This window comes from Etheostoma cragini, chromosome 15 (assembly GCF_013103735.1).
Source record: "Etheostoma cragini isolate CJK2018 chromosome 15, CSU_Ecrag_1.0, whole genome shotgun sequence".
In the NCBI taxonomy this organism is placed as follows: Eukaryota; Metazoa; Chordata; class Actinopteri; order Perciformes; family Percidae; genus Etheostoma; species Etheostoma cragini.
This window is the reverse complement of record NC_048421.1, coordinates 21,417,127-21,445,107: the sequence shown is the minus strand read 5'-3', so window position 1 is coordinate 21,445,107 and position 27,981 is coordinate 21,417,127. Positions and strand designations below refer to the sequence as shown.

The 27,981-nt window shown below is 40.0% G+C and overlaps 1 protein-coding gene and 1 long non-coding RNA gene across 7 annotated transcripts in view; both read right to left on the bottom strand.

The window, feature by feature from the left end:
- The window catches only part of LOC117958726 (potassium voltage-gated channel subfamily C member 1-like), a 94,902-nt gene that overhangs the window by 23,000 nt on the left and 43,921 nt on the right, over nt 1-27,981 (bottom strand). For 4 of the 6 annotated variants that reach the window (XR_004659774.1, XM_034895309.1, XM_034895312.1 and 1 more), the window contains exons 2-4: nt 25,090-25,221; nt 24,055-24,916; nt 19,083-19,292 (exon numbers count right to left, since the gene is read on the bottom strand). Coding sequence is in view for 5 of the 6 variants with exons in the window: in XM_034895309.1 (XP_034751200.1) it covers nt 19,083-19,292; nt 24,055-24,916; nt 25,090-25,221 (1,204 nt within the window). In the remaining variant the exon portion in view is untranslated. Of the gene's footprint in view, nt 1-16,642; nt 16,931-17,901; nt 18,502-19,082; nt 19,293-24,054; nt 24,917-25,089; nt 25,222-27,981 lie in introns of those variants that run through there. The other 2 variants (XM_034895313.1, XM_034895311.1) reach the window with 2 other exon arrangements.
- Nucleotides 28-12,280, bottom strand: LOC117958728. Its single transcript, XR_004659775.1, has 3 exons — nt 12,269-12,280; nt 2,494-2,500; nt 28-231 (listed from the first exon to the last, which is right to left on the bottom strand). It is a non-coding gene; the product is annotated as an uncharacterized LOC117958728 (long non-coding RNA).

Genomic DNA, 27,981 nt, shown 5'->3' with positions numbered 1-27,981 from the left:
TTTTTATAATTTTATAGTTTTTGAAAGAGTGTTTCATTTTGCAAACGGTCCAAGGTGCTATTTGGGTGCGTGGTTGTGCTAATTGTGTGTAGCGTTTTGAACAAACGTTCCCCTTTTTCAAAATAATTCTGTATTAAAGAGTATTGATATCGGTATTGTTATCGACAATAGTGGCCCTGTATTTACTTGGTATCGGATCAATACCAAATATTGCAGTATCACACACCACTACTCTCATCTGTTTCAACAGAGAATTACAGTTTTCCCAATTAATAAAAATATGTTATTTATTAAAAGAATTCAATGCCATATAATTGCTAAACTTAAATTCTATCCACAAAAACATGTTGCACAATTGTTTAATTAGCAATCAGAGCTTTAGCTATAAAAGGGCCAAAGGTGAGGTGTCGTTTTGGCCAACATAGGAGAGAGAGGCAAGAGGAGTGTGAGAACAGTAAGAGGAGGAGAACAAAAAAGAGGACGAGCAAGACCAAGATGACCCATAATCTTTAATGAGATTCGGGCCACTTTGATCTAGCAACGAGGGAGGCTGGGGAGAGAGAACATATAAACCTGAACAGGTTCAAAGTAAGGTCTATGACTGCCATGCCCATACAACTCTTCTAAAAGCAAGATGTATGTGCAGCTACAGCTGTTAAAGCTTTTTCAGGGCCGAATTTGCTATTGGTGAAACTCTCTGTGTTGCTTGACCAGGGAGAATATGGTCTAGAGCAGGGGTCTTAAATGTTTTTCAAGTTTTCATGTTTTATTTTTTTAGAGGCCCCCCTGCAATGACTCTGACTCTGAAAATCCCTGGTCAACAATGTTGATGAGATGCTGTGGCCAGATTGAAACAGAAGACAGGACGCAGCCTAATTTCTTCATTTAAATTTTTCTTTCTCCTTTTTACTGTATACAGTATGTTTTTTAATAACTTTGGCTTTATGTTTTACGGTATGCCAAAAAATATTTAGGGAGGAATAAACAGAGTTCTGAGAATATGAGGTATGAGGTATGCTTTCAGGGAACATGTGTAAACAGTTGAGAAAAAAGTGTAAAATCATGGTTTTTTCTTAATCAAATCACAACATTATTCATAAGTCAATGTTTTGAATGTGCAGAAAGTTTTGAACATAAGCAGAAACACATATGAGCTGCTAAAATCCAGGGGTTTATGAATTAATGAAAAATAACTAATATAGCCTATTATTGATGCAAAGTGGTGCCACATGCACATTTAAAGAGGTTACTACCATTGTGTCGCCCCCAATGTAGAAACGAGACCTACGCCCTTGGCCTGGCACACGCGCACACACAGACACACACACACACACACACATGTCTGTCTCCAGAACAGTTCTCTGTTTTAAAAGCTTTGTTTACTGAAGCAAGAAGCTAAGCAAGTGCTCACAATGTAGAAGCATATCTTTTGGCTGTGCTGTGATGGCGACATGTTGTACATACCTCCACTCAGTCAGACTTTAGTAACACAACGCAGGGGGAGAGACTGAGGAGGATAGCCTGAGGATGGGATGGATACACCAGTGTTAATATGGGATGGGGAGACATCAGGTAGGAGGGAATGGGAGAAGGAACAAGGGAAGATGGGAAAGGGAAGAAAAGGAGGGAGAGGAGGTAAAAGCAGAGGAGAGACTGAATGGAATAGAATGAGGTATTGAATCTTCACACCACAAGAGACTCCAAGGCTCTGAGGGCATAGGGTGTTGTATGCTGTACAGATTGTAAAGCCCTTTGGAGGCAAATCTGTAATGTCATATATTGACAGTAAATGAATACTCAAATTTCATTTAAAACAAATTTCTAAATCAACTTATCATAGTTAGTCATACAGATGTTATGTAAAAGATCAAAAGGGAATTAGTTGTTTAGTATATTGTATTAATACTGTACAGCAGTGGTTGCAAAGTGAGGTCCAGGGATCCACATGAGTTATTGGTAAGGTTCCAAGCAAAAAGAGGAATCACAAATTTTCTCTATATTCCCATCTTTAGGTAACACAATGACATAATGTATGACTATTTTGGTCATTGATTTCGTACATTTTCTACAATAAATAATCTAAATGCAAGAATCGTAATAAATGGGAGTCTGAGGTTTAATTGGTGCCTGTTTGAGGGTCCTTGATGTGAAAAGGTCTGGCAGTCACTGCTGTACAGTACACTATAGGCACTGTCAAACTTATGATAGGAATTATATATTAAAATGTAAAGGTCAGCATTACTATCTGATTAACATCTCCATCAATAGTTACAGATCAAAGAATTGCATTTATCACATCAAACTTCAATTTGTTAAGGATTACGGCTAGTTTTAAGCTTTATTTATTACTGTCAATAATGTCAACACATAACATTAAAAGACCAAAACCAAGAATGAGAGAGATGGTGTATTTGTTACACATAGTGGTGGTCTGGCGTGACTTTTCCTCTTGGAGGGGCTACGTTCCTTTGGGTATCTCCGTTTATTTTAAACATTAGTACTACACATTTCTCATGTCACAGAACTCACTAAGATTACATTTTGTGTTTTGGATGTTATCATAGTGTCAGTGATATGTCTGTTCTTTTCTTTAGTAGGGATTTGTGGCATCTGGTAGATGTTTGTGCAATTGAATTAAAATAAGCTACAGTGTGTGTGTGTTTGTGTGTGTATGTGTGTGTGTTTATGGTAATTATAGAACATGTCACCCAGTGCAGTGTGGCTCATTGACGTGTTTTTAACAACAATAGAGCTCTATGGCACATGGCACACATCCTTTCATTGTTGGTTTGGGATTTGTTGACAATAAGAAACATATGAAACTGTTTTAATTGAATACTTATTGGGACTATCTGGGAAACAAAAAACTGTGTAAACCATAAAAAAGTCTCTTTCTCTCAATTAGTCTGGCATCACCATTGTTTCAAGTTGATTACCACATGTTTACAAGCAGTGTAATCAATAGTCAATCATTACATTTCCAAAATTTGTCAATTATAACTGTAACTTGGAGGAAAATGTGCTTGAATTGCAATCACACATATTGATATAAAGTTGTATGTATGATCTGTGATCAATTAATTCATGAGATTCCTCAAGAGAAAAGGAGAAAGGACGAACATGTGAGAATGGAGAGTGATGAAAAGGGTGAGGGGGATAGAGGAGTGCAGGAAGGCTGAGGAAAATGGTGGAAAAGGGGAGAGCAGGAGTAAGAAAGGGGAAGGGAAAGGCTTGAGGATTAGGAGGGGTACACAGAAATGAACAACCAGTGCAAATATTATCCCAACAACAATCTGCATGCAAAGTATTTACTTCAACATGTGTTTCAACTTACAGCAAAAGGCTCTTACGTTTAGTAATTGGAAATAATTACAAAAAGCTTCTTTTTTTTAAGTAGTAGTTTTAAAAACACACACAACTATGCGCATGAAATTTCATTCTACCATTAGAAACGCATGTGGATTTTAAATTGTCAAAAAATAATATTTGCATCATACAGACATTTAAAAATGCATTATGACATAACCAACATATTGTACTTTGGGACTAAAAGGTACGTCCTATACATACATACCAACACATACATGCTGTACATACGTTACATGTGGCTTACACACACACACACACACTGAGTAAAACAGGAAAAGTAAATAAAGAAAGAATTTATAGTTTTGTTGCTATGTCATATGAACTCAGAGACACATTAACGATCACAGTATTAACAGTATGAATACACAAACCATGAAACACTATAGTTTTGCAGAGAGAGATGCACATGCAGAACATTAATAAGGATATCACAGATGAAAAGATTATATCATGCGTGAGCTAATAATGAAGGTCCTGTTCCCAAACAATTACCCAAACCCAGGACATTAGAGAGAGTTAGGGCAATATTTCATTAAATGAAAAACAAGGCAAAGTTATGACATGATTACTAAGATGTGGAGGGAAGGACAAAAAATGAAGAAATATGAGTAAAAAAATTGCAAAGTCTAACCATTTCTTAACTTGACTAAAACAATGAGTGCAGAGGTCTACGGTGGCTGAGGGAGCTCAACAAACACAAGCACATGAAGACAACATCTTCATCACCCTGACAATGCTTACATTGCCTTTAGACAAAACAAACCAGCAGCGATTAGCTTAATCCATCACCAGGACCATCACAATTTAACATATTTAAGAGACTATTTACTAGAGTAAATTTTACATTAAGGAGTCAGCTGGAAACAAAAATCAGCTGCAGCCGTTCACGTTTTTAAAGTTAATATTATTTCAGGTTCATACTTGAAGTTTGTGTTTGTACTAGAACATGTTTACAAGATATAATGTTCAAAAAGCACTTTAATTTTCTCATACTGCCCATGGCTGCTGCACCTGTATTCGCCCTCTGTAAGACGCACTGTTGGAGCGGCTGTCTCTTTAAGAACCCCCCCCCCCCCACCATCTGAAAAAGCCCAGTTTGCTCTGATGTGTCAGCTGTCTGAATCCCTTCCTGTTGTTTTCTCCATACAGTCGGTGTCCAACTTCAACAGAGTATACAGCAATTCAATTCAATTCAATTTTATTTATGTAGCGCCAAATCACAACAACAGTTACCTCATTGCGCTTTTCATAAAAGAGCAGGTCTAGACCGTACTCTGTGTAAAGCAGGACTTTGTATCATGAAAAACACCACTAAAGCCTTCTGAACCAAATACTACCCAATTAAGAATGTTTCAACAGGAATGTGACCCATAATTGGGGAGAAATTACCAACCTTGGTAGACAAGAATACAGATTTCCCTGGCGTTAGCATGGAGTTACTATAACTTAGTTAGCACTGCACAGTAATATAATATAGGAGCACTTCCTATGGTCAAATATCTCAGATAATGAACCAAATACTACATGACCAGACATGCTTTGACAGTAATGCAACCTGAAATTGGGGAGAGATCAACAACATTGGGAGCCAAGATTACATCTTTTGCATGTATACATGTTAAAACTGCAGTCCCTTAAAAAACAAAAGCTCCACTCCAGTCCTGCTTATCTGGAGCAGGTGACCAATCATGGAAGCCGGAGAAGGCCGGCTTGGTGTTCTTGGGAACACCAAGCCTCCTCTCTCTAAGCGTAGCTCCTATGGCGCCATTTTAATGATACAAAGCCATCCCTGGCCATCCCATGGGGCATCCCATTGACTGCCATTCATTTTGAATGACTTTATAACTGAAGCGTTTGAAGACTCTATTTATCCATTGTTTATTTTTAAAGAAACAGGACAATGTATAAAAGGTTCAATTACCTTGTAACTCATGTTATTGCTCCGTAACCAATGTTTTTGTAAAAAATAGGCTAACGCTGGTGTCATAACCAAGCGATATAAGCCAAATATTAGCTGTTTAGGTTTAATTACTAAGGTTAACTAGCATTTTAGTTAGCAATAATTAGCCTGTGCTTATGTTTTCTCCTAACATATACCTACGCCCTCCGTCTCTGAGATTGGGAATGATTGAGATTTCTCTTGGCACAACTACCAGAAGACTTACAACTTTCAGACACGTTGCCCACGTCACATCTACATCGTCAAGCTCAGTTGGAGACGTTGCAGTAACGCTCAGCCATCCTCGGAAAAGTGCTTCTAATATCCTTCACTGGTCTCCGTCAAGAGCAACGGGCTCTGTTGGTCCATTTCCATAAGTTTTAGCTCAGGGTTTTCTCTGAATACATCACTATTTGAAGCTCTGGCCAAATCCAACATTATAGATTACAGAAAATACAGAAAAGCATAATAGTTCACCTTTAATTAATTAGATAGTCACAGCTGATAAATCTGCCACCAACTGTTTTCTATTGCTGTCTGAAATCAAAGACCCATTATTTCAAAACTTTATAAGAATTGTTTCTGTAAATCTCCCACATTATCACTGTAAACTGCATCTGCATTGTACCAGAGCATATTAAAGGAGAATTCCGGTCAATTTCAACACGTAGGTCTGTTGTTTGGGAATTTGGAGGGCTGTCAGTAGTAAGAAAAACAAAAACAATCGTTGCTGCCTGTATTATCCTCCTGAATTTGGAGCGCTGTCAGTAGCAAAAAAAATGAAAACAATCGGTGCTGCCTGTATTATCCTCCTGCTAGCGTTAGCACCCAAAAGGCTTAAACAAGGTAAGTTTTAAATGTGGTTTTAGCCTCTAAATGTTCAAAATTCCATTACAAGTGCCTAACAATGTGCAATGATTCCTTCCGGGTGAACACAGCGAATCTGACTGCAGTAGATGTGACAGAAAGACATACAAGTTGTTTTAATCCATACCTTTGTTTATTTCCTGTTTTCCAGTGTCCAGACTAGTTGATTGTCGAACTCATACAATGCAAGATTCAGAAATGTATTTCTTCCACAAAAAATCAATTTGCCGTTGTTATATCCCCTAACCCTTAACCTGTTGAATTTGGTCTGTGCCATCTTAAGACCTCAAAGTTATTAAAAGCAAAATGTTTTGTCCAACCGTGTGGGCGTGGTGTGGCGGCCATCCATTAATGATGATGAACGGAGAAGTTGTTGTAACTTGAGTTACATGATCATATCTCCACAACTTTCTCAAGGTTGACAAAGGTCCAGACCAGAGGACAACTACAGGCCAATATTGACCTTTGGTCACAGCGCTGGCAACAGGAAATCAGACTTATATGACGAACATCCAATTTACATAAAACCTATAATGACACTGAGCCACCCCTAATACTTGTACATAGGCCACACCTTATTTAAGGGTGTTTGAATCGTTTAAGGTAGATTCTTTTACGAGGTATCATTGAACTCAGCAGAGACTTTCTTTTTGAGTGGTGATGGTTTGACCGGCACCCTATGGTTAAGCAATGCCACGCCCCTTTTAATAATTATTGACCTGTTTGATGCACACTATTGTGTAAGGTATCATTGAACTCGGCAGATAGTTTTGTTTTCTTTGGTCATGGTTTGGCCCACCCCCTATAGTCTGGCCACTCCCCCTTTTAAAGCTAATGAACTGTATGGCATAGACCCTTGTGTGAGGCATCATTGAACTGAGCAGAGAGATCCCTTTTCATTGGTCACGATTTGCAGCGTTCGAGTGCCGCGCAAATGCATGGTCACAAGAAGCAACTTCCGCCAATAAGGGCCCTTGTTAAAATGTTCCCTCTTACACATTAACTGACTAACTGCTGCAAATATGGGTCCGACACTGAAATGAGGAGTTGTTTGGAACCTCCTAGATCAGGGATCTTCAACAGGGGATCTGGGGGCCTCCAAAAGTCTTAACATACATCCAACATATTATTAGCAAATATAAATCCCAATAACACTGGCCTATAGGTAAGGTAGTCACCAAGGTAGCCATCTTTAACTGTGCCACATGTACATTTAACATTAAAACATGATTTGTAAAATCATGCCAACAATTTTTAGGCCACTTTAATAGCTTGATATGTATAAAGACTTTAGGAGGTCTTTGCTCCATCTCTCTTTCAGTTAAGTGGGTCCTTGGTCCTCCTAGATTACTAATGTATGATAGCTTCAAACTAAGCAATGTATACAATACTAATGCAGGCTAATTAGAAGTGAAGGCAGAGCTGTATACTAAACAAAGAGCCTCACAGGTAATCATTACATGAGCATGTGTAAACTCAGACCTATTAGTTAACCTTCATTGAACTTAAACAACTCTGAACAGTAGCACTGCTTCTACTGTATATAAATTATGACTGTCACACTATTCCTGAGGACAATTCTCTGGCTACCAAATCTCAATTCTTACTAAGCTACAAGGTTTTTAACAAGTTTCACACTATTCTTGGTCCACATGATTCTCCTCTTGACACCATTGTGGCTCAACTGCTGTAGCAGCATTCAGGAAATACAATTATGTGAGTGTGATCCAATAGACTCCAGGGAATTCTGACCACCAATAATGGCTAAATACTAACCTAAAGACCATTGATCATTGGAGAAAAGGAAAGTAACAGAAAAACAGACTATGTATGTGAATGTTAGATAACAGAATTAAATCATCTTGTGAAAAGAGAGTATATTTAAGGTGGTGAAATAGCATGTTGGTGGAAGAACTCAAGCAAGAGGGAATGAAAAGGGTGGAGGGGTGGGGTGTTCTCTCTGTTATGGCGCAGCATATCTCCTTACATCAGTTAGCCTCTAAGTAAGATGAAAGAGTTAGTTCAAGCTAATAGTATCTGTCTATCAATGAAAATAATCAATATGCTTTTTACTAAGGAAAAGGAGGAGGAGAGCAGGGAGAGACAGACAGAGAGAAAGAGAATTGTGGGGGGGAAAAAACAATGGGAGACAGGACAGCAGTCAGAGAGAGCATGAAATACAAAGCAACGCAGGGATTAATGCAACATTCCATTCATCTATTTGACATCCACCCACTCACTGATTAGGTTTCCCATGAAAGAGAGATAGATGTGTACAGTATCGTAATGCAGTGTGTCTGCTGCCATTGGAAGTAATGCAGTCAGGAGGAGGGTGTAATGTGCTGTCTTGGCCTTTGGAGGCACTCACGGCACTGCACCAATGTTTACTCCAGAGCTACCTCTCTGCAGGTTTTTTTCTTCTCTGAAAGAGAGCAGGCAGTGTCCTCCTCTTTGCATTTTAGCAGGCAGGGCACTCTTTCTGATCATTTATCCGATTTTGTACTGAGACAGCAGGAAACCTTAACGAGTTACAGTCACACAAAGACAGAGTTGTGGTGGGATTCCTTCTTGGAACAGAAGGAGAGTAAATTAATACAGTTTCTAAATTGCCCACTGCTGCCAAACAAGAACGTAGTTATTGGGCAAATGTGCAAACTTCTACAGTACATTCAGTGAATGTTTTTTTTTTACAGCCAAGGGCAATGTTTTTTTGAAAGTCTGTATTTCCAAGGTTATGGTAATATTGTGGCATATCAGAATGCAGTTGTTTTTAGGGTGGAAATTGTCAAAACTATTTAAACAATGCAAACTTCTGACGTAATAATCACAGCATTTACTTGCAGAAGACTGAGTGAACGCTAATGTCTGGGATCTTTTTGGGGGTAACATGCTCATCCTTCCACCACTAAGCTACAATGTGTAAGTGTCTGTAAATAAATAAGTGTGTAAAATACTTTGTCCTGATGGTTAGAGGAAATGTCCTAATAATTCATTAAGTTAAATTCTGCCCAATAACAAGCAAAAGGACGTAGTATAAGTATGAGATACTCCTAAAGTGAGTTTGGCACTGTTCTTGTTCGGTTTAGAACAAGAAATGTTGTATGTTGTACTGTACATTGTCATCATTTACCTCACAAAACGTCACATTTGTGTCACTTCACTGCATGGTTAGTCAAATGCAGCCCACTGTATCAATATGAATCAATAATGCAATCAAACACCAAGCCCTGACCCAAAATGCTTTGCTGCACCGACTCCCAGAATTCCCCTGTCCACTGTTTCCGTAGCAACAGCGGGTAGATGGGGAGAAAGTGAGAAAGCGAGAATGAAAAGAGTGAGTAGAGAGATGGTGGGGTAATAATTAAATGACAGGAAAGTAAGAGTGATTAGGAGCGATGAAATAAACATGATACACAAACACAAATGAACAGAAATACTAAAGCAATGAGCTGAACAAAATCATTTAAAATACATCAGCACATTTAAATCACTCGATAGATAGATAGATGCATAGATAGATAACAAGATAGATAGATAGATAGATAGATAGATAGATAGATAGATAGATAGATGGATAGATTTCATAAAATAAAACCATGTCAAAGCTACAAACCACATGAATCCCTCTGGCAGGGGCGAAGCAAAGGTGGATATTGAAGAGTTTTGCATTAATAGGATTTTTTGTTACAGTGTCAGTTTTATCAGTCTAATTTCAGTCTTTTTTGACAGGTGGTAGCTTGCGCCCCTGCCCTATTAATTGTCTATACAAAAGGAACCAGAGCCAGGAAAAAAGCAGAAGAATAGCAAAAAAGTTGCATAGAAGGAAAAGGGCCATTACAGTGCAATGCTTTCTTTTAAGAAAGCCTCACGTCTTTCGTTCTTCCCGCCCACCGCAACCATAGATCTGATAGAGTTGGGTTACAGTGACAGCAGTGACATTAAGATTTGTAATCCCATGCAAGTAACACAATCCGTGATATTGTCAGAGAGAGGAAGGGAAGAAGGAAAGGGGAGTGTCGTAGAGAGATTGGAAGCAGGCCCTGGTGGCACCTTTAAAGCAAAAGCCTGGCGATCATCTTTAAATGGCTGTGATTGTGAATTGTTCAGGTGTGTTTGATTTATCTTACCAAGAAACTTGACCAGGCGCAATGATACGATAACATAAGCTGAATAAAGCATTATAGATTTTTCAGTCAGCTAATAGACCCAATCACAATGTTTGTTTACAATAACTTCCAGGTAGAAAACTAGCAAAACTGAACAAATAAGGACAAGGAACAAGTGGATATACTCTCATTTCATTCGTCTAATATACACGTTTGATGCTTTCATATGTCAACACTTTCACTAACGTTAGGTTGGAGACCTAATTTACCTGTTCGGCCACAGACTTCCGATTCCACATACAGTATCTCCGCAATTGGAATTACTGGCCAGATGTGTACCCGGAAGTGATTGTTGTATTAGCGCAACGTCACAGTGATTTAGTCTATCGTTTTCCAGTGCATTTGAAGCTTTTGGAGCCAGAGGCAATCACAGCATAGCAAACACTGCCATCACTATGCGTATCACCACTGCCCTTCAAAGTTGTTCTAATACTTACCTGAATCTGTCTTTTTGCAATTAGAGTTGTGTCTGTCTTTCTTTCTCCCTGCTCATCTATCTGCTAGTCTGTCAAAGAACCTGCTCGATCTTCTGTTTTTGTTCTTGCAAACATTAGCGGTCTTGTTAGCTAATGTAAATCTTTGAAGCACTACAGCAGTCAGTGTTTCAGCCCAGCATGACAGAGAGTCACACACAGCTCAGCTACACAATACATAGTTTTCATTTGAAAGCGCGATGGGAACTTTTTAAAGCACTTATGTATATCAGTTATACAAAATAGTTCCCTGAAAGATCCAATCAGCCAGAGACCTAATGCAATGGTTTGAGCCAATCAGTGCTCTCTGACAACTGAGCTGTAAAAACCGACCTGAGCTCAGTTCCAGAGAAGAGGACAGAGGAAACCGACCAAACAACCAATCAGCAATCAGCTCTCACTGGCATGGCCGGCCAAGCAGCCACTTTCACTCTGGCACCTTTCAAAAAACACGTTAAATTCAATCCCCATCTGTTTGTTTTTTGTAAAAGCTCACTCGTCATTTGGATGAAAAATACTTCATTTTGATTCCCAATAATATAATATTCAATAAGTCCTAACTACACTGTACAAAGAGTATTGTAGAGTTTGCAAACCAAAGTAGTTGTAAAGTTCTGTCCACACATAAAGCAAAGTATGGAAAGACAAGGCACCCGCTCCCCAAAAACAGTCTGGGGAGAAGACCTCCCTTGCCCACCTGGAACCAGGCTGACTTTTGGGCCAGATTGCTTTCAGGTGGGGGTGGGGGGACGGGGACATAACACCCCCCTATCTGTAAGTACCAGAGTGAGAAGAGACTGGGTGAGAGGAGGAGAAGGAGGAGGAAGAGGAGGAGCAGGAGGAGGGGAAGACAGCTACACACAAAATACAGACACACAGAAAGGGACGGACATACAGACAAAAACAAAGACAGAAAAAATAGAGAAAACAGACAGACAAACAGACAGATGGATAGTGTGACACAGACCAACAAGAGCCAACGTACAAACGCATGACCTGACACAACCTGGGGAAGGAGACAGTAACACAACAACAACAAAATAACAACAACAGCAACAGCACGCATCACACATGGACCCGCACTGTGAACTTTAAGCTTTGCCCTCACTCTGACCCCATGACCTGTTGTCCCTGTTGGTTACAACATACTGTAGGTGTAAAGAGGGAAGGCATATGTCTTTCAAACACACAGAAAACAGTTGAAAGATGCATGCACTTAGTCACAGTCATGCTCGCGCACTCACACAGTGTTGTTTTTGATAAATAAACCCACTTATGGAACAAGTATAAAACTATAAAATATTATCATCCATCACAGTATTTTATGCCTTTACAGAGAATATGATGTGTAACTATGGTATTATATTGTGTCACATTTCTGAGCTTGAGATAAGACATAGCACAGAAAAATAATTTTCCAAAGTACATACACTGACCAAAATTATAAATACAACACTTTTGTTTTTTTGCACCCAATTTTCCTGAGCTGAAATCAAAGCTCTAAGACTTTTACTATGTACACAAAAGGCCCATTTCTCTCAAATATTGTTCACGAATCTGTCTAAATCTGTGTTAGTGAGCACTTCTTCTTTGCTGAGAAAATCCATCCACCTCACATTTGTGGCATGTGAAGATGCTGATTAGACAGCATGATTATTGCACAGGTGTACCTAAGGCTGGCCACAATAAAAGGCCACTAAAAACCAGCATTTGCCTCACGCAGTGCAACACATCTCCTACGCATAGAGTTGATCAGGTTGTTGATTGTGGCCTGTGGAATGTTGCTCCACTCTCCTTCAAGGGCTGTGCGAAGTTGCTGGATATTGGCAGGACCTGGAACACGACGGCGTATACGCCGATTCAGAGCATCCCAAAAATGCTTAATGGTTGACATTTGCGGTGAGTATGCTGGCCACGCAAGAACCTTGATTTGACCATTGTTTTCCTTGATTTTGTTGTTTTTATACTAGATTAAAATAGACATAGGTCTTAAAAATAATCAACTTTAGACTGAAACAAACGGAGCTCTGAAGAAGACCTGTGCATCGCTTAGTGTCCACTCGCTGTAAAAACGGGGCTCTGTGTCTGTCAAAAGGTCTGACTTCTACCGTATCAGCAGAGCAATCACGTATTGCACAGCAGACTATGGTGCTGGTAGATTATTTTCTGAAATATAGTGACTTTATTTTTGTATGCTTATTGCCCCAACATCTGAAATATTACAGTCCAGAGGATTATTAATAAATTAAAATGAATAATGTATCATTGAGGGGACGATTGTCACATATACCGTATATTTAAGGAGGTTACTTCCCAACAAAAGATGCAAAAGTGAAGGAGAGTATGCAAACATGATGTGTCCTGAACATGTGTCCTGTGTCCTGATATGATAAGAAAAGTCAATCCAAAGGAAAATAAATAGTTGAAAGTAATACAGAATCCCTGAGAGCCTTACTGCAACATTTTCCCATTATGTTTTAATATTTGGATTGTAATCTATTTGCGTTTACATAAAAGAATGCCGTAAATGAACCCTAACCCTAACCCTAACCCCCAGACCCCTGCATCATAAGTCCCCATAAAACTTTGAAAACAAAACCTCGGCCTTTGGGTTGCCAGGTCAGTTGTGATTAGGCCAAATGTCAGCGCAATCTAATTTACATCTACGGACCGGAAGCTAAAATGTACATTTACTGGCTATTAAGCCAATTGGTGCTTTGCATTGCATTCACTTTGATTAAATGGGTCCGGGCTATGCCCCAAACCTCCTAAAGTGGTAGAAACGCTTACGGCCTCTTGATCTATAACGCTGACATCAGCAAACCGCTCACCCACACGGCGCCATACATGCTGTCTGCCATCTGCCCTGTACAGTGAAAACTAGGATTCATCTGTGAAGAGAACACCTCTCCAATGTGCCAAACGCCATGGAATGTGAGCATTTGCCCACTCAAGTTATTTACGACGACAAACTGCAGTCAGGTCGAGACCCCGATGGGGACAACGGGCATGCATATCAGCTTCCCTGAGACTGTTTCTGACAGTTTGTGCTGAAATTCTTTGGTTATGCAAATCGATGGTTGCAGCAGATGTCCGGGTGGCTGCTCTCAGACGATCTTGGAGGTGAAGATGCTGGATGTGGAGGTCCTAGGCTAGTGATTACGTGGTCTGCGGTTGTGAGGCCAGTTAGATGTACTGCCAAATTCTCTGAAAGGTCTTTGGAGAGGGCTTATGATAGAGAAATGAACATTTAATTCTCGGGCAACATCTCTGCTGGACATTCCTGCAGTCAGAATGCCAATTGCACACTCCCTCAAAGTCACTCCCTTGTGACATCTGAGGTTGTGCTGTGTGGTAAAACTGCATATTTTAGAGTGGTCTACTATTGTAGCCAGGCTAAGGCACACCTGTGCAATAATCATGCTGCCTAATCAACATCTTGATATGTCACACCTGTGAGGTGGATGGATTATCTCAGCAAAGGAGTAGTGCTCACTATTACAGATTTAGACATATTTGAAAAATATTTGAGAGAAATAAGCCTTTTGTGTATGTAGAAAAAGTGTTAAAAGCTTTGATTTCAGCTCATGAAAAATGGGGTGAAAAACAAAAGTGTACAATTTTGTTCAGTATAATAGAGAAATAATCATGCAAAGAATAATTGGGTTTGAGCACAAAACCTCTCTTCTGTGTTTATTAATTAATATTTGTAATATTTGCATAGTCCACATCCAGCTAAGCACAAAACAGTAATGACTTTCTCTGTTGTACTTACTTGCTCTCTGAATGTAAATGTTCTGTTCACTCTCAAGTTTGCTTACAAGCTCGTTCAACCTGTGTTTTAGCGTGCTACAATTTTAGCCAAGCGTAGAATTCAAGGAGTAATTTGTAATTTGTGATCGGCTATTTTGCAACCAATCAAATCGCTGGATCAGAATCAGGATCGGATTATCAACAGGAAAGTAAGGCTTGGCCACACCAGAAAGTGGCACAATATAATTTATTTGTGCTTAATAATTGGTTCAAGAAGCTTAATGATGTAGTGACTACTTGCATGGCTAGGTACACTGTGTAGCTGATCAGCTAAATGTTAACTCAGTAGCCAGCCAGGACATGCTCACGCTAGTCAGTCCCAATTGCTAATAATTCTGTGCTGTTGAAATGTCAACATTATCAGATCCATTAGAGAGCGCTAACATAATGAAACTGGATGAAGCAGGCACACACGTAATTAGTTTTTACAGTTTGGGTTGGATAAATAGAGGATAACCCTTTATAAATAATAATAACTTGAAAAAAAGATAATGCTAATTTCTCAACAAAAAACATGCGTGTAAAAATCTTTTTTTTAAGTGCAGTACATTGCATTATGTACTGCAATGCGTATTGCGGGATTAGCTGCGTGCCACATTAATTTGACAAGACTAGCATTAATGAAATTGTATTAATGAAGTGAGCTAATAACAGCTTAATGAAAAGCATTGATAAAAGGCAGTGAAAACATAACCTACATATAGTAGATTGATGCACTCTTTTTTTGTTGTGTACATTATTTCAATTATTATAATAATGCCTTAATAGAGGATTCATTCATATTAAATAATAAACATTAGTGTTAAAAAAATGGACGTCAAGGCTCAGGGGTCAAGCCTTTTGTAGTGTAGGGACAAAATACACACACACACACACACACACACACACACACACACACCGTGCATATGCCCCCCCACCCCCCACCCTACACAACTATTATTCACCTTATAATGCTGAACAACACTTGAAAGCTTTACAATAACAAGCAACCTGCATGCACCTTTATACATTCAACCTGTGTGTATGTGTGTGTGTGTGTGTGTGTGTGTGTGTGTGTGTGTGTGTGCGTGTGTGTGTGTGTGTGTGTGTGTGTGATGTCTGTTGTGAGGCTTCATATTGTCTGGCCTGATCTTTATAATGTTTCTGGGGTGGGAACTGTTTTCTTTTCAACTTTGTCATTTGATCGATTTTGGTATCCCTCTCTTGTCTTCTAATCTACTCTGCTCCACTCATGTCAATGCCCTACCATGCCTAAAGGATATGTACACCAGACGTTGCAAGAAAAAGCCTAGGAGAATCATTAAAGATCCAAACCACAGCCTTTTCTCTTTGTTGAAGTCAGTAAGAAGGTACCAGATACAGGCCAGCACTGATGGAATTACAATTCAGTGGAATTTTACCTCATAGGATTTTATGTCACAAATAAAAAAAATCGATTGATGTATTGATTGATTGATGGATATATTATTCTTTGCAAGTGCTGTTTGCTTTATTCCCTCCTGTGAAATTCAACCATTGTTCTCTTGTGATTCCTATTTTGCTGTAGATGGATAAAAGCACTAACGTATTGAATTAAATCAAATTGATTCAGCCCAATAAGATATTATTACACAATAACCAAGTATCTAGTTTGGTCTAGTCCAGTCTAAGTGAATCTATTCTTGTCCAATGAAGTTTTCTTTAATTGGACATATCGTAGTGCAGTCTAGTCTGCAAAAATGTGATCTATAGTCTGGTCTAGTGAGGTTTGTTCCAATTCTTTTTCAAATTCATTGTAATGTAATTAAATCTGATCTAGTCTAATCTAATTTAATGTAATCTATTCACGTCTAATATAATATAATCTGATTGAATCTAATCTAAATTAATTTCTTATAATATAGTTTACTTCTATCTAACTGAATCTAGTCTAGTATAGTTTTATTAAGCACATCCAATTAAAGTTTGAATCTAATCTAATGTAGTTACATCTAATAAACTGATCTATTTGCATATGCTCTGGTTTAATATATTCTCTAGTCTGGTTAAATTTTAGTCTAATATAATCTTTTCTAAATAGTTTTAATACACCCCAACGAAGTGTAATCTAATCTGATCAGTTTGTCAGTTCAGTACAGTTTCCCAGTAAGTGGAGTTTGTATGACTGGCTGCTTTGTGCACTGTGTGGAAGTGTTACCTGCGTTTCTACGGTTTGATCCAGGACGAGGTGGAGTTAACACTGAGCTTCTGCTGTAACAGAGGCCCCTCCGGTTTGTACCAATCCTCTCCCAGGGAGGATGTCACACTGCTGGACTCTGAGCCATCTGTGTGTGGGTGCGTATTTTGCAGTGTGTGTTTGTGAGTCAGGGGAAGTAGCATGTGTATAAAGGAGTGTATAGGGTTTTAGAGGTGAAAGGTCAAGGGTTATATTTGGAAACAAAGTTCATGGTTTTAGTGTTGGCAGGTCAAGGCAAGGCAAGATTATAGCAGGAAAATGTAGAGGAAAAATGAATGGAAGTTGAGGAAAACCAAGAGGACAGACAGCGAGCAGGGGAGTGATGAAATAGGAAGGAAAAATAGAGGGAGAAGAAGAAGCAGTACAATAGGGCGAAGAAAAAGATGGAAAGTCAAAGGAGGCGTTGGGCAAAAAACAAATGTAAGAACAGAAATGAGTCACAATAGAGTGTGGGGAGGCGAGAGAGAGGGAGAATGAAATGTTAATGAATTATAGCGTAGAAAAGAGAGAAAAAGAAACTATGGAGCAACAGAGTGACAGAATGAGAAAGAGAGAGACAGAGTACAACAATGAAGTAGCTTGATCTGATGACTGAGAACAGAGTGACAGTCATCTGATCTGGCTGTTTTGCCAGATCAGATTAAAATATTGCACATTTTTATAAGAAAAGTTTCATTTCAAAACAAGACATCCAGAAACAGACTTAAACATTTATAACATTCAAATGTTGCAAAAAAGTCCAAGTGAGTGCATGATGTTAGTACTTTAAAGGATGAGGCTGGAGATATTTTGTATTTCTCTTATTGTCAAACAAATTATTTTAACAAGTATTGTTAGATCTGATAGATCTTTTTCCTCTATCTATTGAAATCGCATCTGTCATGTCGCTCTGTTACACTGGGTGACATGTTCGTTTATTACCACAAAGTAGCAGGTCACTGTAGTTTTTGTTGAGTCAATCACACATACCTACCAAATGTGTACAAATCCGCCACTGAAAATAGTCCAAAAGTTTTAGAGTACGTCTGATAATAGCAAAAGTGTCCAGCTGTTTTTAGAAACAGCTCAGTTAGGCATTATTATGCACAGTATTGCTTTGAGCTAAATGCTAATATCAGCATGCTTTGATGAGACCACCTTAGTAAACGTATGTAATTTAATCCATTTGAACAAACAACTGATGGTAGTCTTTGTTTCATGGGATTTGTTAAAATAATAATATTGTAAAAACTAACAGTATAACATCAATGTTATCTGTATCCTAATACCTCTCTGTTTTAAATATTACATTACATGTAACATTATCATCCCAATAAAGGACAGTGTTTTGAAATGAAACAGTTTAGCTGTGTGGACACAAAGAACTGTATCAGCCTGTGAACGTAGAATACGGCAGCCACAGGTGACCAACGTTATCCTGCATGTAGTGCTCCTGAGTGACTGTTAACCCACCTCAGTTAGGAATCATCAGCACAATCTGAATATTACATTATTTGACCACAGTTCGCAAAACAAGCTGTCAGGAATACTTCTGTGTCACAGGACAGCAAATCCAATCCCTTTAACATCAGCAAATATGGCAGTGCTGCAGCAGCCTCTGCAAGACCTCTGCAGTACAAACTCAGGATAAGGGCATGAAGGGGCCTTCTTCTGCTACAGCTGTAGTTTAAAGGTGTAAATAAGAAGAATGGTTGGATTAAATATCAATGCCATTGATTGGGCATTGATATGTTATATGTGCCACAGGAGCGAGCTCTTCATGATGAATGGTCTGAAGGAAGTGAGCCTAGTGGCCATGCTGAGCTGTCACACAAAATGGAAGGGGGGAAATGTAATATGTTGTGTTGCTGAGTCTTAGTTTAAACTTTGCATAAAGCCTTCTTAAGTACTTTAATTTTGAATTACAATTATTGGCTACATATTTTTACATTGTCTATATGGTGCTTTTTTGTTACTTTGCGGACAAGGGGGGGGGGGGGTCACAATACCATGAACACCTTTATATTTTAAGGTGTTCTAATTATTTTTTCCAGCATCTGTATGTTTTTGTATGTAAATGTATGCTTGGAATATATGTGTCTGACTGTTACAAGATTTTTGCACACTACACACATTGTCAGCACATATCATTCAGGTCCATGCATCGAGAGACAGCCCACTGCTGTCACTCAAGTACCACCCTACCCCAGGTCCTCCTCCTCCCCCCTCAATCCTCCTCCTCCCCTCCTCCGCCCTCCTACCTTTCCGAACGTTCCCGTCTGTCGTGCGCTGAAACTCCCCGGCGCTCAGCAGGAAGCAGGCCCGGTCATGCGGGTAGCGCTCCCGGCTGGTGGTGGAGCCAAGGCCCCCGGTGGCCGGGCTACGCTCGTCTCCTAGGACCTGGTCAATGGTGGGGCAGTCCTCATTGGCCAGGGCCGCATTAGCTGCTGCATCGCCATTCTGCTTGGAATCTGGTAGAACGGAATGAAGTAATAGTGAAGGTAAAGAAAAAATGGTGGTAGAAACAGCAGCAGGGGGAGGCGATAGATAAGAGAGAGGAAGGAAATTGAATAAAGATGGAAAGGAGAAAAGAAAGGAAAGTCGGGGTGAGAGGGTGAATGCCAAGAGGAGAGGAAACATGGCAAGGACAAGACAGGAGTACAGAAAAAAGAAAGGGTTAGAAAAACAGGATGAAAAAAATAAGGAGAGGAAACCAGTCAAGGAAAGGAATGAGGAAATGGTGAGAGAGGAGAGGAAACATGGAAATTAGACAAATGGAACAAAAATAATAGAGGAAGGCATCAGAGAAAAGAGAAGAGGAAAAGATACATGGAAAGGAAATGGGAGAGGGTGAGAGAGACGAGGGTAGAAGAGGAAAGAAAACATGGAGAGGACATGAAAGTAAGACAGAAAAAAGTGAAGGATCAGAGAAATGAGGAGAAAAGAGGAGAGGAAAGAGGACGTAAAAGGAAATGGAAGAAGAAGGTGAGATAATAGAAAATAGGAAAAGAGAGAATACAGAAAATATCAACAGAAGATAAAATACGTCAAAGCGATGTGAAAGTAGGATATGGGAGATGAGAAAGATTGAGGAGGAGGAGGGGAGGTAGAGGAAGAATAGATTAATGATCGGGAAAGGAGGAGTATGTAGGGGTGGACCCATTGAAAGAAACAGGGAAGGTAAGGTTGAGAGCATAAAAGCAATAAAAATGAAGAAATGGAGATTAGAGCAGAGATGGTGAGGAGCAAGTCAGAGGAGGACAAGGAGAAAGGATTTGGAAATGAGATGAGAAACACAAGTAGGAAAATTAGACAGAAGTAGGAAGAAAAAGAGGTAAAAAGAAAATTAAAGAGCGTAAAGAGAGGATGGAGAAATTATAATAGAGAGAGGAAAAGAGGATGGGGAGTGTAAAGGAACGTTAGTGCCTTGTGATAGCTATCCTGATCACATGACCAACACACTGCAGCAGAGTAGGCTGTAGACACACACACACACACACACACATACTTCAGCACCACCAAGAGGGACTAAACAGAGGAGTGGGAGAACATACTACAGTACAGCACTCACAAACAAACACATACACACGTACAATAAAAGGAGATGGCTACAGGGTGTGTAATGTTTGTGGCTTTCAACACAGCTGTCAAATCTAATCTGATATGATTTACGGCTCACCAGTTACAGATACAGGCCAGAGGGGTGGACACACACACATACACACACACACACACACATAAGTTTGCACACAATAAACTGGTAACAAGACATAGGGTCGGGGGTTATTCTGGAAAAGAACTTGCTCGTACAACATGTTGTCCGACCATGTCAGAAATCAAAAGTGTTTTGTCGTCATTCTTACCGGCCACACTGGAAAGAAAATGTCAGCTGTCATAGAGATGAGATATTAAATATGGGATATGGGATGACATGGAGTTCTGGAAGAAAATTGAAAACTATTTCAATATTCAAAAGAATCACGTAATTAAATTGGAAGCAAACGATATTATTCTTAATTATCATAACAAAAACAAACCAATACATAGGATTGTCAACCTATTCATTTTACAAGAAAAATGTAATAAAGCAACATTTTCTAAATCTCGGCCAGCTTTTACTTAATTTTTTTTTTTAAATCTATCCAAATTATTAATAATAGGAAAAGTATTTTTTGAAACTAGGAAATGCAATTATATAGCCTACATTCTATTTCACCATTTCTTTATATTGGATCTTCTATATATACAGTATATATATATATATATTTTTTTTTAATATGTGCATTGAAGTGCCTTTCTTCTTCAGTTTTATTATATTAATAATTTAGTAAGGTTGTAATATTCATTGTTTGGTAATTAATATATTTTTGATATGGTTTGTAAGTATGATGCAAACATTTAAACACTTTGTTTAAAAGTATGCACAAAAAAATATATATGATAAATAAAACATATGGGATGACAGCTACAATACAGTAAAATGTTTTGGACACTCTGGCTCCATACTGTCAAGATTCATAAAAGCTGATGTCAAAGATTTGATGTCAAAGTTCATAAAAGTTAAATTACGCATAAAAAGCAGAGGTTAGCAGTTTGTCAATGTTGAGATTACAGCAGAAAAAAAAAGCATTGAGCCACTGATGCTGTGGTTTGTTCAGCAAGATTCAACGGGCTCAATTGCATTTTCACATCTTTAGTGCAAACATACAAACATATGATATGCAGAAATGCATGTGCAAAACTTAAATGCTCGAACACATTCACTTACTCAGACTCACCCACACACACATTTGTGAATGAGTTCAGATGATGGACATGTCAATTAAAACAGCAGAGATGAGAGGAATTAGATGAATGTTTGGAAAGGCAGAACATACTGTAGATTTATATAGACCCAATCCAGGATTATCTGAACATGTCAGCCTTGGTGGTACAGCATCCAGCTATGAGAGGGAAGAGATGGATTTGTCGAGAGAAAGTAATAAGCTCTCTCGTCCCATCGTAAATTAAAATCTATTTTAGTTTACTCCTCTCTAGGAAGAACGAGGACATGCAGCAAGTTATTTACAGCTTCAAAACCAGTTAGATACACACTTCTGCCATCAACTAAGTGCTTGAAATTTGACCTCTGGTCATCAGTTTGATGAGAAAGTGAGAAATGTGGACAGTTTTATATAAACATTTTTATTAAGGGGACTAAAGTGATTAACTTCAGAATTTGAAAACTCTATAAGTATTAAAAGTACAAAAGAAAAGATGCTATATGATACAATACACAAACATGTCCCATGATGTCTACTGCGCAACAACCGGACATGTTTCATATCTCAAATCAAATTCAAACCTGACTTTCACAAAGGAATTCAAGGACTCTAAATGTCAGTAGTAAGAGGTTAAGATGTGATATTGGTTCAAATTAGATCCATGATTCAGAGGTCTGTTTCATTGACACCGTTCAAATTATTGTTATTATTAACGATTAACCAATTAACAGATTACTTGCTTGAAAGGAGGTAAATATCTTGATTACTGCTTATTCATTTGAGTAAATTATCATGCAAAATATCTATTTATAATCTGTTTCCATCATCTCAAATGCTAAGGATTTAGTGCTTTTCTCTGTTTCAGGTCATGGTTAATCGATAACTTTTGGGTTTTGAGCTGTTATTTGAAGATGTCGCCTCAGGCTTTGGTTATGGGCATTTATTCACTATTATATGACAATGTATTGACTAAAAGTAATCTCTTATAATTAGAGCTGGGCCGCGAAATCCCGTAATTTCCCCGATTAATCGCAAAATGAAATAATTAATTCAAAAGTAGTGTATATAGTCACATTTTTTTTTTTAATGTTCTGCCATATGAACGAAAGTGCCGTAACATTTGTTCTGCAAAAAACTTACCAGCATTTTGTTTATAAAGTAGCAGTTAAATAAAATATTTAGTGTACATCTCAACTTAAACAATGTATTTATCATGTCCAGATATGAATTCCATCTGGTTGGAACGTGTTGCATAAGCGACTCCTTCTTATGTCCACGTTCATCTGTTGTTGTTCTTACTCTGCAGCCTTTGCTGGACTGGGTTTAGATCCCCACAAATTTTCTGCACTTCGCAAGGACACTGTCCAACTCGCTGTTAAGCAGAGACACTGAGGGACACTGTCCAACGCGTTAAGCAGAGACACCGAGGGACACTGTCCAACGCGCTGTAACCGAACTGTGACAGAACGCTGGAGACCGTGCACAAAGCAGGGGACATGATCAAAAGGAAGTAGGCTCGCAGCAGCCATCATATTTCGTATCTATTCGTAATATCTTCGCTAACTGCTGTGACTTTATTTGACACATTCCACTGCTGTGCAACTTTAATAAAGTGTCCCGTGCATGTTTCAGCATAATGTCTCTCCTCTGTTTTCAGTCCATTCAGAGCACGTGAATGCAGCGCCCACTTTTCATCAGTATAATACACTGCCGTCGTTGTTGCGATTCTCTTACCGATGTCCTCCACAACCCTAATAGGCCTGCAGTCTGTAGCAAGCCACGTCGCTATGGCATTTGTTAGCTTCTCTTGCCTTTGTTTATCTCTACTTACCCATACGCTGCATCTAACTTACCCTGCCAAAGCCTTGCGCCACTGTGTGTTTCGTTGAATGATTTACTGGTATCATCTGTCAAGGTGATATTTCAAACTGGAAGTACTCCGGTGATAAGAAAATTCAACTTAGCAGTATTTACAAAGCCTGTGAGCAACAAACTTTTACAATAATAAAGAAATAATAAAAAATGCGTTAACGCGCGATAAAAAAATTGTCGGCGTTAATTAATTAATTAGTTAACGTGAAAATAACGCGTTAACTTGCCCAGCCCTACTTATAATTTATACAATGTAAAACAAACAAGAGTTTTACAGATAGACACACATATCCATCACAAGGAGGGTATCAAAGTTTTACTTCAGGTAAAATATTAGCACAAATCTCCTTTGTCCTCCATGAGCAGATCTGTTGTTGAGTGATTCTCCTTGATTCAGCTGACATGAACATATTTCAAATTAAAATGCTTTTGTGGTCTGGGCCTTCACATTTGGATGCTGAATTTGAAATAAAAATATGGTACTTTAAAGGCTTCTTTACATTTTGAAAATGTTACAGGGTTTTCTTTTTTCCCACAAATCCACACATTATATGGACTTCCAAGGCCCATTGGAACTCAGTTCTGTTCCAGCACTCACCTGCCCTGTTGATCTCGATGATCTCCTCCTGTGCCAGTGGGCAGTCTCCAGTACCCATCATGCTGCCTGATCCCACCATGCCTGGCCCAAGCACATTGCCCATCAGCCTGTGTGGCGAGGCGGTTGCCATGGCCAGGGCATCTGGCTTGCAGTAGTTGGGGCTGCCGGGCTGTGGCGCTCGGGGGATGTGCTTGTTCCTTTTCTTGGGGAGCTTCTGCTTTGCCATGGCCAGGGAGTAGTACATGCCGAAGTTGTTGACGATGACGGGCACAGGCATGGCGATGGTCAGCACACCAGCCAAGGCGCAGAGGGCACCCACCAGCATTCCTGACCATGTCTCGGGGTACATATCCCCGTAGCCCAGCGTGGTCATGGTCACCACAGCCCACCAGAACCCGATGGGGATATTCTTAAAGTTGGTGTGGGCCGCAGCTGTCGGATCATCTGGGTCGGCACCGATACGTTCGGCATAGTAGATCATGGTAGCAAAGATGAGGACGCCCAGCGCCAGGAAGATGATGAGCAGTAGGAACTCGTTAGTGCTCGCCCGCAGAGTGTGGCCCAGGACCCGTAAACCAACAAAGTGGCGAGTCAGCTTGAATATACGCAGGATACGGACAAAGCGCACCACACGCAGGAAGCTCAGCACGTCTTTGGCTGTTTTGGAGGAGAGGCCGCTTAGCGCCACCTCTAGGTAAAAGGGCACGATGGCCACAAAGTCTATGATGTTAAGGGCGCTGCGGAAGAACTCTGCCTTGTCAGGGCAGAAGACGACACGCGCCATCACCTCAATGGTGAACCATATGACGCAGACACCCTCCACATATGTCAGCCAGCCATCTGTGACTACCTCATAAACGATCTGCAGGGTAGGGGAAAAACAAAGAGTAAGTTTATTGTTTAATGTCTTTACTCATGTACTCTCAAATCTGCCAACTTATAGGTCGGCGATACTAGATCAGTGCATCTTCCCTTTTACAGTTGCACTAACATCTCTAATACTAAAAAAAATAAATCACTAAAACTTCACTGTACCTCCTCATGCGTCACATTTCCAAGTGTGACGTTCTCTGTTTTATTGTAGATGGTGTTGAAGGCTTCATGGGTCTCCAGGCAGAAGGTGGAGATGGAAAGGAGGATGAAGAAGAGCGAGCCAAACGCCACATACTGCAGAGAGAGAAACAGAGGGGGGTGTTACGATTTTACAATTTGCACATCAAGCACACAACATCTCTTTTTATCGCAGGATCACTAAAGAAAACTGTCACATCTGCACACCCACATTTTTCTGGACCCTGGTTTAAGCCTTCGTCAGTAGTATTTAGGTATTCATGTGTAGTATGTGTACAGCAGTGGTTATGCCGACAAGCTGCATATAGGGGGCACCAATAACACATTGAAGAGAGTGGATGAATGCTGTTAATTCAGTCCTGACTGCTGCAATCCCATTGATAACAGCACAGTCAGAGACATAGAGGGAGGGAGAGCGGTAGGGTTGATGGATGGAGAGTGTAAAAGTAATGAGGTACACCGGGTGTCTGTGTGTGTATTTGTGTGTGTGTTTGAAAAAGAGAAAGTGAAATTATAGATACACAGTGAATAGAAATTAAATGGCTATATGGACAATGGAGGAGTAAGGAGATGTATGCATTACTGTTGGCAGAGATGTGAAAGCACACTTGTCATGTAGCATAGAATGTATGTAGATCTGCCACACGTAGGTTGAGTAGTCTTTTTTCAATCATCATAGGATAAATGACCATCTTTTGTTGTGGACCACCAATAAACACACACACACATACACACTCCATAATCCTTGGAACTGGCAAATCATTCATATATTTTATGTAACGTATTATCATTCATTTTCTGTACAGTGCACAGGCGTGTGAAATAAGATTTCCTTTTCTCTGCAGCATCCCCCTGCCCCCAACTATTCCTTTCCCTCCCATTTCTCTCTCTCTCTCTCTCTCTCTCTCTCTCTCTCTCTCTCTCTCGGTTTTTCCCCCCACCTTCCTGTGCTCCATGCAGTGTGTGGAATAGCAGTCGTCTTTCTAAATGCTGGGATGGATGTCAATGTTCCTTCACACGTACGCAAATCTCAAGGAGTTGTTTTTTTAACCCTTTTTCTTCCTTTTAACCCTGATGTTTGTTCTCCCCACTGCAGATGCTGAGCTGCCTGGATAGTGACCACATAAATGTTTCACTATTTATAAATATTTGAGTTTCTTCTGAAACTTTGAAGGATAGGTTAATGCAAAGGAGGACCACCAAAGCTAGATGTCATGAGGGGAAAGCACAGTTACAGTACATATTTATGGAAACAACCCATACAGTAGAAAATGTGAGCTCACGATCTGCAACTATTATTTTGGAGTCCGGCCTGAACCCAGCATCAGTGAGACCCAGAATCAGATATGGAGTCTGTTGTGCACCAAAATCAGCAGACGTATCAGAATGGTAGGTGTAGTTAGCATCTTTTATTGTTCATGTTGTTTGTTAGCTTGTAACTGGCAGTGGCTGACGGCAACAATGGCCGTTTGTTGTTGCTTTCTGTCCTGACAGGTTGCTCTGCGCTGGAGTTTTCAGGTTTATTTGTTGGCTTTGCTGTATTTAACAGCGATTGGTTTGCGCATTAGTGAATAATCAAGCTTGCCCAAGACACATGTGAATCTCTGATTTTAGGGAAGTGCACAGAAATCTCCCCTTCAGGAGAGGTATGTGAAAGCATCTTTCAGGTCACAAGCTTTACACAGAGAAAAGTCAGTATAGTCGAGGTTAGACATTTTAAGGGACATAAAAATGAATGGTAAATTCACTGCATTAATATAGCACCTTTCTAGTCTAAGCAACCAATCAAAGTGCTCTACAATACAGGCACAGTTTACCCCATTCACACACACATTCATACACTGGCAGCCTAGGCTATCACACAGGGTGCCACCTGCTCATCAGATAAACATTCATGCACATACCCACACACCAATGACACAGCCATCTGGAGCACTTTGGGGTTCAGTATCTTGCCCAAGGATACTTCGACATAGAGAACAAGGGCCAGGGATCGAACCACCAACTGCCAAATTGGCAGACGACCTCTATACCTCCTGCGCAAGTATAAGAAAAAACACAGTGATTGAGAAATCGGCATCTGTAAAGAAAGCTCAACATTTGAGAAAATTCGCTTTTTATTTTTATTATCTCTTTTTGCGGAGTTAGAAGAGAAGATTCACGTCATTTTCACCTATGTATGATAACATAAAGCTACAGCCAGCAGCTGGTTAGCTTAGCTCAGCTTAGCTTAGCAGTAAGAGGATTTGATACTGGAAACAGCTAAAACAGCCTGTCTCTGTCCAAAGTTAACAAAATTCAACAACTCCAAAGCTCATTATATCTTGTTTGTCCATCCATCCATCCATCTTCATCCGCTTATCCAGTATCGGGTCGCGGGGGCAGCAGCTCCAGTAGGGGACCCCAAACTTCCCTTTCCCGAGCCACATCAACCAGCTCCGACTGGGGGATCCCGAGGCGTTCCCAGGCCAGGTTGGAGATATAATCTCTCCACCTAGTCCTGGGTCTTCCCCGAGGCCTCCTCCCAGCTGGACGTGCCTGGAACACCTCCCTAGGGAGGCGCCCAGGAGGCATCCTCACCAGATGCCCGAACCACCTCAACTGGCTCCTTTCGACGCGAAGGAGCAGCGGCTCTACTCCGAGCTCCTCTCGGATGACTGAGCTTCTCACCCTATCTCTAAGGGAGACGCCAGCCACCCTCCTGAGGAAACCCATTTCGGCCGCTTGTACTCTGGATCTCGTTCTTTCGGTCATGACCCAGCCTTCATGACCATAGGCGAGGGTAGGAACGAAAATTGCCCGGTAGATCGAGAGCTTTGCCTTCTGGCTCAGCTCTCTTTTCGTCACAACGGTGCG